Source organism: Oculina patagonica, chromosome 9, assembly GCF_052425735.1.
Source record: "Oculina patagonica isolate OP01 chromosome 9, crgOcupat, whole genome shotgun sequence".
In the NCBI taxonomy this organism is placed as follows: Eukaryota; Metazoa; Cnidaria; class Anthozoa; order Scleractinia; family Oculinidae; genus Oculina; species Oculina patagonica.
Genome location: NC_135766.1, coordinates 20,203,082 through 20,218,927, shown reverse-complemented (window position 1 = coordinate 20,218,927; position 15,846 = coordinate 20,203,082). Strand labels below are relative to the sequence as shown.

General features: G+C 38.9%; 2 protein-coding genes across 2 annotated transcripts in view; both read right to left on the bottom strand.

The window, feature by feature from the left end:
- Positions 1–1,990: 1,990 nt before the first annotated feature.
- LOC144666341 (uncharacterized) lies at positions 1,991–14,701 on the bottom strand. The gene is made up of 5 exons (XM_078527749.1): positions 14,638–14,701; positions 7,446–7,571; positions 5,101–6,663; positions 3,438–3,871; positions 1,991–2,545 (listed from the first exon to the last, which is right to left on the bottom strand). Exons 2-4 carry the CDS (start codon positions 7,525–7,527, stop codon positions 3,444–3,446), a joined length of 2,073 nt encoding a protein of 690 aa, XP_078383875.1. The 5' UTR covers positions 7,528–7,571; positions 14,638–14,701; the 3' UTR covers positions 1,991–2,545; positions 3,438–3,443.
- Positions 14,627–15,846, bottom strand: part of LOC144665010 (uncharacterized) — a 58,720-nt gene continuing 57,500 nt past the window's right edge. The window contains exon 14 of the mRNA XM_078526197.1: positions 14,627–14,846. Within this exon, the coding sequence (XP_078382323.1) occupies positions 14,627–14,846 (220 nt within the window). The remainder of the gene's footprint in view (positions 14,847–15,846) is intronic.

The following is a 15,846-nucleotide window of genomic DNA, read 5'->3' as shown; positions in this document are numbered from 1 at the left end:
TAAGTTCTTTATTATTCCTGCCTTTTCAAATTACCAAAATTATTTTAAATAAAACTAATGAAAATGTCTACAAACAAGTTTTAATTAGCATTAAAGCAGGCACATGTGATAAATATTGCTTGAAAGCCTGATAAATATGAATCAATAATTTAAATATATATGTTGTTATTATATATCCCTGCTTTCAGGCTTTGCCTTTTACCAAAACGTTACCAAAAACCTATAAAAATGTCTACAAATTACTTTATTGCAGGGATAAATAATAATAATAATAATAATAATAATAATAATAATAATAATAATAATGTTTATAGTGGTCATGCACTTAGCTTCATATCTCTACGAGATAGCTTGTTAATAGGCATGCCATTGAAACAGAGATACCAGATAAATATGGCAAATGTCCTCAGACATTTTAAGTGCAGCACGCACAAGTAATAATATGAATTAAGATAAATACACATGCTTATAGCTTTGCTGCTTTTAGACTTCATAAAAATCAGCAGGCATGAACAGAGATACCTATTTTGTTTACGTATTCTCTAACGATAAAAACGGCTGATAAATAGATATGGATAAAATTGAGTATATATTTCCCTTTAGTTTACATAGTAAGCTGATCAATGTCTTGCTCTTCAATTAAGCTACACAAAAATGGTCGAACCATTTACTACCATTTGATACAGCAGGAACAAATATATAATATTTTTCAAAAGTTGGATAAATGTCAAGTGTAATAGAAATATCAGTTTACTATCTCTGTACTTACGTCTTTTACCGAAACATTGAAGAAAATCTAAAGATGTTCTACATATCTCTGTAGCAAGCACAAAGAATAAAAACAATTACAAGTGATAATATTTTCTTAAATGACAAACCAAACTTGAAACGGATTCATCTCTATTTTGTCCCCGCTTTTGAATTATACCAAAAAACTACAGCAAGTCTAGAAAATTGTCTACATATTCTTTTAAAGCAGCTATTAAAAATGAATATGACACATGTCTTGAGACATTTTTGCATCATCCACAAGTGTTACGATGGGCGATTTTCATTCGACCAAAAATTCTGGTTTGAATTTCCGGATAATTCCAGTGCCGAATGGAACAGCATTTTCCGGCACTTTCCAGATTTCCTGGAAGCTTTCCAAGGACGTTTATGTACCATTTGCTCTTGTTCCTAAATCTACCAAAAACTTAACCTTGACTTGTTATGTAATCTATGCACATTTTTAAATGTGACAAATGTCTTGAGACACTTTCTACAGCTTCCACTTGTTGTACGATCAATCCGAGCTATGGATAAATATGACTTGCTTTTGAAATATCATTATTTTTCTGCCCCTCTTTTTACCAAACTTTTACAGAAAACCTATAAAATTATCTACACATCTTTCTCTAGCGGGCACTGGATATAAATGCTCGCAAAAGTGATAATACTTTATGAAAACCTTAATTTAATTAGATCCACCACCTACTTGACTACCTACTTTATACTTTGCATACAACATATTTCTTGTGACGAAATTATTCTACATGACACGAGCGTGGGAGAAAGAAAAAAATCTGAGTGGGGTCCCGACGGGAATCGAACCCATGGCCTCCCAGAATACCGGTTGGGCGCTCTAACCAACTGAGCTACGTGAGACTCGCTGTGAGCTAGGCCATATACTAGGTTGATAAGTGACACGCGTCCTGCATACACTTATCAACCTAGTATATGGCCTAGCTCACAGCGAGTCTCACGATAACTCAGTTGGTTAGAGCGCCCTTCTCAACCGGTATTCTGGGAGGCCATGGGTTCGATTCCCGTCGGTCCGGACTCAGATTTTTTTCTTTCTCCCACGCTCGTGTCATGTAGAATAATTTCTTCACTATTTATCACCGAGCTTAAAATCTACCATCTTTATTCCCCCCCCCCCCCCCCCCCCAGGCATTCAAATTTCTTTTTTGACAGGCACAGGAGATAAATTATATAACGGATGCCTTGACATTTTTTCTACATTACGCACAGGTGATACCCTATTTTCGAAGTGATAAATTACAATCATATGGATATATAAGTTAAAGGTTTTTTTGCCCTTTGCTAAATTAATTACCTAAACTTGCTAAACTGTCTACACATTTTTTTAGAGGGCACAAGATATATATAATTTGTTAACGAATCTTCTATCGAGTAGAGGAAACTGTTTACCTTCAACCACTGTGCACTTAACGAATGATGGAATGGACTTTCAAAGACCATCATTACAAATACTCTTCCAATTTGGCTAAGTTTATAATAAAACAAGTTTAAGTAAGTTCAAGTCTAAGTTTATAATATAAAAGGCGGCTAATGAATGTGTATAAGATAAATTAGATCTATCCCTTAAACTTTGTCTAATATTGCCTTTCAGGGTTCCTGTATTTCACTGAATAGGTCTTATCAGTCCTAAATTCATTTGGCTTTAAAATAACTTATTCTAATTTAGTTGTTGTAGGGAAGCCTGTATGTCTCATGTCCTCCATTCTTTTATTGGCCTAGCTCAATCGGGCAGACCTGGGACCTGTCATAAGCATTCAGAACAAAATATTATATACATGTACAGTAATACCTTGTCCAAGCTTGTTTTCCCAAAAGCAAAAATTTTGAATCAATTTTAGGAAATAACAACCCGTTTCCAAATTTTAGGCTAAATAGGTTCTTAAAAAGGAGGTCTAATTTGAAATTTTAGCCAAACAGGTTCTTACATGTGATGGTCTTGCTCGCGGGTTTTTACTGTATATATATACTAGTTATGCAACGCTTTCGAGTGGTAGACTATGGAATATCCCACGAGTCACTTGTATTTTTTCGGTATACACACGAGCCTTTAGGCGAGTGTGTATGCTAAGAAAATACAAGTGACAAGTGGGATATTCCATAGTATACCACGAGAAAGTGTTGTGTAACTTTTTTATACCATGCCATAGAAAATACGCTTACTAAATTTCGTCGAGAATACAATCGCAGCGCACTATGGGAAGGTTGGGTTCAATACCGTCGAATATACAACGGCTTTCCTGTATTCTGATTGGCTGTATTTTCTATGGCATGGTATAAATACTAGTTATGCAACGCTTTCGAGTGGTATACTATGGAATATCCCACGAGTCACTTGTATTTTCTCGGTATACCATAGACCATGCCATAGAGAATACGCTCACTAAATTTCATCGCGAATACCATCGCAGCGCACGATGGGAAGGTTGGGTTGAATACCGTCGAATATACAACGGCTTTCCTGTATTCTGATTGGCTGTATTTTCTATGGCATGGTATAAATATATATATAAAAGCAACTGATATCACGATAGATTAAGGTTTTGTTCTCACTTAGATTGGAATGAAATGTTATGTATCTTTAAACAGCTTAAACTTGATAAACATGCAAAATAATAGTCCTTATAATAGCTCACAGTGTTTTACAAGTGTGTTTCTTCAAATGGCCCATTTTCTGCGACATCAGCGATTGTGAAAAGCGACAATAACTCAGTTTGTGTCCCCTGATCACTTTTATTGCTGCTGTGGTCTACGCCTTGATGATTTTCTTCCTTCGCCTCAAAACCACCAACATCATCACCACCAGCATCATCAGCAACATCATCATCTTCTTCGTTTTCTTCAAGGGTGACGTCAATAGCACCACTGTCTTGTATAGCAGCACGAATTGTAACCATTTCGAAGTCTCCTGTTTGCAGCTGGGTTTTGAGGACGTTGGTTCCAACTATACCACGGATTTCCCCCTGCAAATCGTTGAGAGGGAGCAGCAAAGCCAGACAACAAGAAAAAGACCAATGTGGATTTTTGCGCCACTCTTTGAGGAAATCATATAGGAACAAACCGTACTCAACTGAAAGAAAACCAAGAACGAAGCGATCTTAGAGCACTATATTGAAGAACTGGTTCAGAAATGGCAGGAGGAATATCTGTATTTAGTAAAATTTCAGAGGTGGTCATAAGAATCCTGGCATTCTGATTGGTCAAGAGACTCGGCTTATGACGCTATAATTACCCCGCCCGAGTTGACATTCAAGCAGGAGTGCCAAAGAGAAAGCCAGGGAATGCAAAAACACTGAGATAGTTTGAAGGCAAAAACATAAATTAACATAATTTCTTTTACACTGCTTCCTTAGACACCGAATGAGCCTTTAAAAGGGAAAGCCTCGCCCTTCAAGCGCTTGCCTGGTATTATATGATTAATAGTGTGGGATGCGTAACGTCATGGCTACACAGTAGAGCTCGAGGGTATAATAATGAGTTACTAAATTCATGAGGCCTTTGACTAAACATTTTCATGTTACGACCATGCAGTCTCGTGAAAGTACCTCTGCCAGCATTTTCAACATATCTAGGTTTCTGTAGGTCTTAAGTTCTTGACCACGTTCTTCTGCGTAAACGGTCGATGTCATTCTACCATAATTTATTATTTCTTTCCACTATAACGTCACCGTTAAGGATCGAACGCAAAATAACTGATATGCCTAAGTCCATCCTCCATAACTATATCATAATAATCCCCCGTACGTTTTTATAATGTAAGCTGCCCTCTCCACAGCCCTGTCTATAACAGATGACCTCATCATTATCTCTAACCTAATTGCGAATCTAACTTACGTCTAATAATCGCCTTTTCCAAGTATAGTTTTCATCTAATGATCAGGGCAAAATTTAGACTCAGTCCAGGCCTAAACTACAGCAGATATGGCATCGTGTACAAGTAAAAGCTTAATTACCAATGTGGCATAGACCGAAAAAGTAAGGATTGACTGTTTACAAATAGGACAAAGTGCGTAGATACTAGTAATTTCACGTCGTTGCTTCGCAGATCAAAGTGAAAGGATAAGGCAAAAACTCAACGCATGTACAAGGTCATTGTGCTGTTCATTTAAAATTTTATTTTAGTCATGATTTCCAAAAGCTCTCGTAACTAATTTCGCGGCATACCGGGACGTTAAAATCAATAACTTAATTAAATACATCTATTCGCTTCCCGTTTGGATTTGTGATTGGCTGGCTGGAAATTTGAGCTCCTTCATAGTTAAATTATATTTGAATTTTAACTTAAGTTATTAAGCTTACCGACGAGCTGACCAATCACCAACGAGTTTGCCACGAATACCAATATCTTGAATAACAGTGCGTCAGTATCTGGTCCCATCCAGCCTGTTACATACTCTGAGGGAATCTTACTCACTGCTCCGACAACCAAGTTGACGACAGTAACGGCAAGGGACGTCGTCATCAGCCTGTTTTCCATCGCATCTTGTAAGGGTTTCATCCAGGCAAAAACGAACCCATACATCCCAGCGATAACCAATGTCAAGCCAATGTAGGACCTGCTCTCTTGTCCTACAAAAATTAGGCCACATGTTAGGATCACCTTACGGGTCATTTCAACAAGTTCCCAATACCACGAACGGCTTTTGTAATTTTCAAAGAGAAAACGCAATCCGGTTATCACTTCCTTGTTAGAACCGTGATCCTGCGATGTATCTTCGTCTTCTGTGGCCAAGAGTGATCTTCGTTGTCTCCAAAGGGCGATGAACGAGGCGGCAGGAAGGGCAAAAATGTAGGCAGTTGAAATGTATGCCACGATTACCATGTGATTGTATTTTTGCCCTTGACATGGTACGCTGTAATCGGCTTTCAGGTACTTGGGACATAAAGCTTCTTTGTTGTCTCGGCAGAGTTTTCTGCAAGCGGGGGGCAGGACAGAAGCTGTCTTGTAGCACGTGCTCAGGTACGTTACGTACAGGAAGAAAAACAAATTCCTGTACACAAGCTCCTTGGATTGTGAGACTCTTCTTGACTTTTCGTCTTCCTCGAGGTCGCGATTTCTTGAGATGATCAGCTTATGAACTGCGTAAGCTGTGACTGAGAAGCAAACTATAGCAACATTCATTGCCATTACTGCAAAGAGGCTTCCAAAGGCATCCAAGTGTAATCCAGGAAAAAGGCACTGGATGGGTGCTATCTGCAGCACATTCAACTGGAGAAATCCTGAATATTTTGCGATAGTTTCAAGAGAACCTGGCCATTTGATGTATGAGAACACGTCCAGCAAACCATAAGTGACCTGATAGAAGCCAATTACGATCTTAACCTTCGAAAAAAACCTATCTATCAGATGGTGTTCTCCTTCCTTTTTAATCTTCCTTCTGCTTGTCCACACCAAAACGGCAATGATGATCAACACGATGGCTACGATTATAGACAACTGGCCCACAATCCACTTCTTTGATGGGCATCGTGTGCAGATTTTAAACTGTTTGTAGTAGCCTGAACTGCAAACACTGCAAAGTGGACCTTCGTACCCATTCTCACAGAGGGAATCTAGACCACCCTTACACGAGTTTTCTGCTGGGCACAAATAAGACGTTGGTATGGGATAGGGGTATTGTACATGGAAAGCATCTAAAGCTGGTGAAGTTGCCAAGAGATTTTTAATATAAAGTTTGTAGCGATCTTTGTACGTCTTGTTTCGCCATTCCCACCAGTGGCCAGAATTCAGTGAAGCGTAATCATCCTGACATTTCAGTCCACCTTGGCCACATTTAAAACATCGGTCGAACATGTTAGTCCGATACTGTCCCTCCAAGCATTTACAAGCGCGGTTTCCAGCAAAGAAGTCAGTCTCTGTCCCTGTTAAAGATTTAAAAAAGGCATATGTTTATTTGTCAAGGACACTGAAACTAAACTGTAAATAGATTCCGATATCGAACTGTTGTAATCAAGTTAAATTTCTTTGATATTTTATGTCCCTGCGCAAACTGTCTGTTGGCTTTTTTGAGGATTTGTGTTTTTAATAAAAGTTTCCTGCTCCAGGTTATATAACTATTATTAAAAACTAGCAATGATATATTGCAATTCCTGAGTTTTGATTGGTTAACAGGCAATGGTATATGAGCTCATATACCATTGACACAAATATGGAAGTCGATACGCGTCAGCGAAAACAGTTGGCAAGCTCAAATATTGCAATTCTTTGAGCGTTTTTAATAAAACAATTATTCCACTCGCGCTTGTTGGATGTGAGATAGTTACAGCCAACTCAGCGCTACGCGCCTCGTTGGCTATCTACCATCTCATATCCAAAGCGCGTTCGTGGAATAATTGTTAAATATTATAGCATTAATCCATTGCATTGACCAAGGGAAATCATAATGGCAAGCACCGGGGGAAACACCAAATTCACGAATTTTTTTGGCTTATATCTATATTCACTGCGGTCTGGATTTTTCCATCTTGACTAGCACACCGAGACACCTTTAATTTCATCCCTACCCCCCCCCCCCCCCCCCTCCCACCCCCTTAGTTGACCCAAATTAATTATCTAATAGGAGCTAACATTGCATAGAAGCACCAAGAGTTCCTCAAAAAAGTAGTCTTTCTTTAATTATCTTTAATTAAATAATTATCTTTACCTAAGGGGCAAGACTTGCAATCTTGATGATGTTTTCCTGGTGTTTTGTCATATGCAACGAAAGAACCGTTTGGGCATTTCATGCAGGTTTCAGCTACGTAACCGACTGTGTCAGAGTAAAAACCTCCTGAAAACAACCAACCTACGCGTTAGTAGACGAAAATGAAATGGGAAAAAGTATGTTTTGCCTATGCTTTAAAAAGCACCCTCTTAAAGCCGTGGCAAACTACATAGCGTTGCTAAAAATAACGGTGCCAGAGGCAGAGCGTGCGCAAAGGTGTAGCCGTAAACAATCGCTAAGGTAGCATCAGTTTGTGTGCCAAATTCATTCTCACCGAGTCCAAAACCTTCGTCCTTTAATTACTGTGCTAGACCAAGAACACTGGGAAACTGCTACTGGCAAGGCTGTGACTTAAGATTGGAAAGTGAGCAAAAGCGGGGTATCATTGGAGGTGCATTTGGCAAGATTTCTGTATACACTGGTGTAACCCATACTTTATCACGTATACATCTAGTTCCTTGTTAATAGAAAACAATAGCCCAATTAAAAAAAAAACTATTGTTCAACTATTTTCATTTTAATTGCTGTTTACATATTTAAATCCCGATCAAAGTTAAAAATTTTGCTTAAAATGTTTAGAATTTTGACCTGAAATTTTGAAGTGTTGCAAAGGCTACGTCAGAAAGAATACAAGTATAAACGGTTAGCTAAATCGAACAATGCGTGTTAGCATTTTTATTGTTTCAGTTTCCATCGAAAAACAAGGTTTACCCGCGATGTTCTTGTCTATGCTAATACAAAACAACAACTTGATAAAACACACACACACCCACACACACATGTAGTTCTGGTTTTATGTAGAACATATAATGCTTCATGCGTTTAATTATGCTTTTCCATATATTTGGCCTTAAGGTATTGTCCTCGGCGTTTCCGGGCTTCAACGATAGCGTGCACTATTATAATTCATTGTTTTGTCGTGACGTCATCCAAAATTCCACGATGCACCATCAAGCAACGCCTTTTTGCTTTTAGACGACCTTGATATAAATTATGTTGAACCTTTACTTGGAATATTTTGAGGAACGGGCGATAGCAATTTTGTAATTGACTTTCAAACCTAAGATCTGGATGCGATATGAAGAAGGAACTTTTACCATCTCCGATCGAAACCATTTCGACGGCTTTTTGAAACATCTAAACAGTCAACCGCCAACTATTCGTTTTACCATGAAAATCGCGAAAGATAACGCTATTCCCTTCTCGACACGTCAGTTACTAGGGATTCAGATGGCGTTCTCACTGTACCAGTGTCTACAGGAAGCCCACATACACTGACCAATACCTAGTCTGTGATTCACACCATCCTCAGTAAATGAAGCGTGGTATATTTGTTAACTGTCTATATATACGACCGAGCCTAACACCTCACAACAAAACCATTAGTTATCTCTGAAGAAAAGAAACATTTATCATCAATACAGTCAACTCTCGTTAAAGCGGACACGCTCGGGGCGTCGTTTTGTGTCCGTTATAGCGAGAGTCCGTAATAGCGGGAGTCATTTCCAGTCAAACCTCTTTCGCCAGGGATTTTGATTTTGTCCGTAATAGCGAGTGTCCGCAATAGCGGGGTGTCCGCAAGGCGAGAGTTGACTTTGTTTCCAACGGATGTCCTTCTTCATTTATCCAGAACCTCACAAAGACAACAAGGCCGACAGCGAACAATGAAACCACGCAGGATTTTAAATCTACTGCGGTACGCACCGTTTTCAAATCAGACACAACGCTTAGGTCTCACTTAGTGCGACCAAAAGATGCCCTAGATCCAAATAAACACTGAAGACTGAATGTCTATAAGGTTCCATGCGAATGCGGCATATTATACATCGGGGGGACAGGGAGAGCGATGCAAGAAAGGTTAAAAGAACACAACAGACACCTACGGCTTGCTCGTACACAAACCTCTGCGGTCTCGGAGCACGCAAACGAACACAAAACAGCCGATCAACAACAACATCTAAGAGTCGGAATAATAATGAGGGTCGAAATGCACCAATAGCAGCGAACCAACATGCTACAATTATATCGGAAAAATAAAAGGTAGACTACATGACAGAATAAACGGCATGCAGTGCATGCAGAAGCGATGACGTTTCACAAAGGGTCTAACATAATTGGGGGCGGGATAAAGACTGTTATCCAATTGCAGAGGACATTTTTAAGCGATGACGTGCAGCTGATGACGTCATCGCTTTATGCAGGGAGCCGACCGGCAGGATCATTTTGTCTTTTTGTCTTTTTGTCCTTTTGTCTTTTTGTCTTTTTGTCGTTTTCGCGCGATCGAACAGAAATCAAGTTTAACTTAACAAGAAATCGCCGCGTAGAACTCAAAAGCAGAATACTCCCGTGCAGTCAGAATGGAACACCACGATGTATAAACGAAAGAGACTAAATTTTATATGATGGCATCTATTAGATTTAGTAGACAGAAATTTCAAATTCTTATAAAATACAGGGCCACTGTGAGCAAGAGACCGTTTGACCTTTCTAGCAGCTGAAAAGCTAGCTCCCGCGTATCGTGTGTCATTTATCGGAAGTCACACACTATAATATAACGCAATCTACTGTTGTTCAATTGAGCAAATCTACGAAGAAAATGTATGTATTATTATCGCTTTATGCAGGCGGCCGACCGGCAGGATCTTTTTGTCCTTTTGTCTTTTTGTCCTTTTCGCGCAATCGAACAGAAAACAAGTTTAACTAAACAACAAATCGCCGCGTAGAACTCAAAAGGAATATACCGCGCAGTCAGAATGGAACACCACAATGTATAAACGAAAAAGACTAAATTTTATATGATGGCATCTATAAGATTCAGTAGACAGAAATTTCTAATTCTATAAAATACAGGGCCGCTGTGAGCAAGAGACCGTTCGACACACTACAATATAACGAAATCTACTGTTGTTTAATTGAGCAAAACTACGAAGAAAATGTATTATTAACTTTGCATCCTTGGCCTGTGCATTCATAACTAATGTATTTATTTGAATTCCATCAGATCCTAACTATGCTATTTAGACAATCACCAACATTGCTTCTTAGGTTTAAAAAATCTACACCACAATTTGATAACAGTCTTTATCACGCACAAGGTGTCGGCAACTTTTATTTACGTTGAGTTTTTGACAAATTCAAAATTATGTTAGACCCTTTGTGAAACGTCATCGCTTCTGCATGCACTGCATGCCGTTTATTTAAACCTAAGAAGCAATGTTGGTGATTGTCTAAATAGCATAGTTAGGATATGATGGAATTAAAATAAATACAGAATTAACAGTAGTTATGAATTCACAGGCCAAGGATGCAAAGTTAATAATACATTTTCTTCGTAGATTTGCTCAATTGAACAACAGTAGATTGCGTTATATTGTAGTGTGTGACTTCCGATAAACGACATACGATACGCGGGAGCTAGCTTTTAAGCTGCGAGAAAGGTCAAACGGTCTCTTGCCCACGGCGGCCCTTAATATTGTATTTTACAAAGCAACATATACAAGGAGCATGCTGGCTGTGAGCAAAGCCTTTCAACAGTTCTAGTGTAATACAAAGCACAAAGCTGCAATGATTGTGTGCAAGTAAAATACCACAATGACTCCTATCTTGAAGACCTGTGCTTAGTACATTAGTGGTCACTGTAATTTATAGACAGTAAATAAAACCTTTAGGACTGATTTGGTCACCAAAAGTGTGCTATTTTTGTCCCTAGCTATCAGTTGGAATTGGCTCCTGTAAGGGTTACTATATGACTTAACCCTATTCAGACCGGGGGGGGGGGGGGGGCTTTTGAGGCCCGCGCTGACTTTGAACTTTTATAACTTTTTTAAGATTTAACCAAACGCTGCCAAACTTTTGAGTTTTCCTAAAATTTATCTGGCAACAATTTGGTAGGGTTGGATGATGTGTCAGGAACTTGACATTACCATGGCAACGGCATTTTGACAGGCATGTTTTCCCAAATTTGTAATTTTGCGTGTTTCTGTTAATAAGAATCAACTTAAATGGAATTATTTTTACATTTTTATGGGTTTAAAGCACATTTTTTTTTTATTGGAGTACTTTACAGTGATTTGGGGTGGTTTTCTGGCAGTTTGGAAAAATTTTGAAATCCAAGATGGCGGATCCAAGATGGCGGCTGTTTTGACATCATGATATAATTGTCACGTGATGTGACGTCACCATCCCACGTGACATATACCAAAAGAAAGAGTTTCGAACATACAATACATCCTATAAGTTTCATGGTGATTGCTTAAATATTCTGGAAGTTACATAGGGGGGCTTCCGAAGCCCCCCCCCCCCCCCCGGTCTGAGAAGGTCCAAAAAAGCCCGGTCTGAATAGGGTTAAGTAGCCGAAAAGATATCAAGTATTAAAGTAGAATTATTATCAATACACGCGGCCAAAATTGAAAACCGCCCTATTGAAAACACGCGCTTTGCGGGCCGCAAATGACTCCTAGCGGGCTGTTAATACATTAACGGCCCTGTAGCTGATTGGTTCTCAGTTCATCATCCGATTAACTTTAACCAATCAGCGTCGCTGACGCGGGAAAACCATTCAGGTGCGTACGCGTACAGCAAGAGTCTCGAACAGTTTTTCGACAAGCGAATTTTGTTCGGTAGAAAAAATCAAAGTCTATTTGCTGTAAATGGGACAAAATACAGCCAAAAAATCGGATTTAGAAGCAGATGCACAAGGCGAAGAGACAAAGAGAGTAACTCCTTGTTGTCTTGCGAGAAACGAAACATCGTTCACTTGAATTGTGTATCTCCGGTCGAGCTAATTTAACTAAAGCAGTTGCAAGAATTTTACGCCGAAGTTCAATCGGAAAATGTAAGTTTGTAAAGTATTATTATCCATGAATCAACCCATTACTCGATCATTATTTTCAGAGACACTGCAGCTAGCTCTTTTATACTACAACTACACAATAAGACATAAGCCTCAGTAGCATCGTGTATAATTTTCATTGCGATGAAGTACTTGTGTTATTTGAATTGAAAATCATGATGCTAACTTCATTAAACTGAATATGTTGCCTATCTGGATGTTTTTTGGCCTTGTTTATTGATAATAATGATAATAAAATGACTTTTTTTCGGGAATATTGTTTATTTGCTCCCTTGTAGTGTCATTTGTGGCCCTTGCGCTTCGCGCTCGGGCCACAAATGACACTACGCGGGCGCAAATAAACAATATGCCCTCAAAAAGTCATTTTATTCCCTTATTGACGATAAACTTGAAAATTAAAAGGTAAGAAGCAGCAATGTACGTAAAACGGTTCAATCCAACACAGAAGTGGACTTTCTAATAATTATGGCGCAACATCCGCCATGAAGCAAACAGTCATCCTTTCACAATAGATTTTACTCGTTTGTTAACCATTAAACCAAGGGATGAGCATGTTAAAATAAGAAAGACCACAAGCCATTCATTTTGAAGGCTCAAGACGGGGTATCTCAGCCAAGAGGAATTTGTGCGCTATTGTACAGCAGCGCGCCAATGGAGGGAGCCGTTACGGGCGCTAAATTCAAATTTGGTGAGCTAAAATCTTGCATATGTGCTACAGAAGAGATATCACTGGTGTTTTCTTGGGTTTATTTCGCGAAAGTGAGTATTTTTCAGTCAAATTAAAGAGCCCAAGGTAGGATTCGACTTTTATTTTGGATCAACGACTTTTCCCCTTCTTGCTCACATGGTCCGCCATATTTGATTTAGCCATGGAAGCAGGGATCGCGTGACAAAGGGGGAGGAGCTTTACTCCTTTTATAGCGCGCCTTCGTGTTTAAATACAAAATAATACAAAAAAACGTGGCCATGGTAACCGCTGTTGCTGATGAGATACTAGTAAAAAATTACAAATGCCATCTGTGATCATTATGGTATAGTTTGACAAAAATAGAATATTGGCTTCAGAGAGAATATTTATTTTGAAAACATCAATCCTTAGGCTAAAAAACTACGTTGAGCCACCTTTATTAATATATGGTTGTTTCGGTGGTTCAAAGCGTGCGACAGCCGTCTTATGTTTTGAAGTTTCCTACTTACTTTAGGCATATTATTGTTAACACAATCACTTCACCTTCAAGCCCCCAAAAATATATAGTGGATATTACTTTGTGGCGAGAAGATATGAATTTTATGTTCGAGTGGCAGAAACGACATCTCACGAGTGAGCGCAGCGAACGAGTGTGATATCGTTTTTGCCACGAGAACTAAACATAAAATTCATATCTTTGAGCCAACGTGTGATGTTCATTTTATTATATGGAGACCAGATGTATTTGATATTGCCGATTTTTATTTTAGAATTTTCGAATAATCGAGCCCGTTTTACAAATCACCGTTCGTCTTCTTGGAAAACACAAAGCACACATGGGCTAGAAACACTTACTGAATTCCAATCAAACAAATTACTTGTCAACTATATAACACGTAAAAACATAAAATATCACAAACTTTGACTTGAATCCGATGCGGCCATATTTTGACGGCCGATTGTTTTCAGCTGCTTTCTTTTGGTTTCTTATTTACAACATCTTGTACTTTGTAAACCCCTTGGGAAGAGTTCCCTCCAAAAACCTTAAAATTGTTAAGGTTTCTATTGTCGCGTTCTCGTTCTTAAGTTTTTCGGAAACCTCGTTCTTTTTCGTTGTTTAGTTAACAAATTAAACCTCCGTGTCGATGCTTGCTAACAACAAACGACACAAGAAACAAAGTTCATTTAACAAAGTAGAAAAGGTGCGAATCGTGACTTCAATGAGCGATATGGCACTCGCACTAAAGAGTGACATACGGAAAATACGCCACTCGGGTCCCGGATGGAGTGGCGTATGGAATCTACGAGTGGTTTAGTTCCCAGTAAAGCACTCTCCTCCATATAATAAACATATATATTTTCCCGATTCGCTTCCTTGAAAGCGTCTGGTCCTCGATAGAACGGTCATCCGCTATAGTCTGACTTTATTGAGATAATTATAGCCTGAACTAAGCGCCTCGTTCCTCATTGGTTATGTTATCATCAGTTAATCTAACTGGCTCTCCAGGAATAATTTTAAATTATTAAAACAGATTTCTTTTGTTAGTGACATTACCCATCTTACTACATGAACAGAAGAAGTTAGGAGTTACCTGGAGGGCAGTTTTGGCATCCAAGTGTACCTTTAGTGGAGGCATCAATAAATGTTCCCACGGGGCATGGTATAAATTTTCTGAAATTAATTTCAACTGGTTTTCGGAATCCCGAAGCCTTCATAGCGATAGTAAAATATACCAGAAATGCCACATCGTCCATTGTGAGGATGCTAGGTTCGATTTCTAAATCGAAATCGACAGGATCCCTAGAGGAAAGCAAAAGAAAAAAAAGCTTATGAAAAAAAAAATGAGAGTGATTTTTTTCTCCATCAAGCAATCCTTTATTTAAGATTAGAATTAATATAGCACAAAGTAAATAAGTGCGCTGATTTGTTTAAAATCGTGTTAAAACTCGATGGAGATACAGACTACTTTATAGAGCCTGCCACGCATATAAAAATCGGCTGCAACTGAAAGAAACTACTGAAGCGTCTGTCGTTTCGAGGAAGCATATGAGCATAATTATCACTGCCTTTAACAGCGGTTAAGTCGATGAAGCGAATAATTCTTGACTTTCAGTGTTTAATTCCAGTTTAACCATAGAAACACAGAAAATGCTTTCTTCGATTATTTTTACATACAATAGTGGTAAGCCAGTCCATAAGAAAGAGACGAAATAATAAAGGCGTAAAATAAAAATTATAGAGTAGACAAGAAGAGAGATCAAGAAGGAGGCCAGAAATGGTAAGCTGATTAAATTATGCATTATATGTAAGGATCATGAAGTTGCCATTTTTAAGGACGTTCGCGTTACCTGTTTATGCGCATCTTCACTGCGCCCGTTTTTAGTGTCGCAACGCCTTTCCACGCCATGCACCGTGGGCACTGAGGAAATTTTCTAATTAAGAAATGGACCGCACTTTCGGCGAGTGATTTACAAGCTTTTCGAGTGTTGTTCCAACATCCCATGTAATTTTATTACGCTAGTAAACCCCTAGAAAGTGAGGTTTATTGCTTTTTGCCCCCGCAGGGTTTTGGCCCAGGGCCAAAACCCGAGGAGGCATCATTGTTCCGCGCGAATATAGAGTATATATATAGTATAACTGGGAAAAATCTCGATTTGATCAATTTTTGCCCGCAAATGTCTCGGGAGTTGTAAAATGCCGACAAGCTGAAAGCCCGCAAGTAGGTATCGAGAGTTGTAAATGCCGAATACGGTGATTGGTCATGTGCGCAAGTAACGTGATTGGGTAATGATGACGCCCA

Bases quoted from the DNA above. Each gene is read 5' to 3' on its own strand.
- LOC144666341 (XM_078527749.1), bottom strand. From the start codon at position 7,527: ATGAAATGCCCAAACGGTTCTTTCGTTGCATATGACAAAACACCAGGA. The intron at 6,664-7,445 runs GTAAAGATAATT...AATCTTTAACAG, and splicing joins TTGCAAGTCTTGCCCCTTAG to GGACAGAGACTGACTTCTTT. The intron at 3,872-5,100 runs GTAAGCTTAATA...GTTTTCTTTCAG, and splicing joins GGTGATTGGTCAGCTCGTCG to TTGAGTACGGTTTGTTCCTA.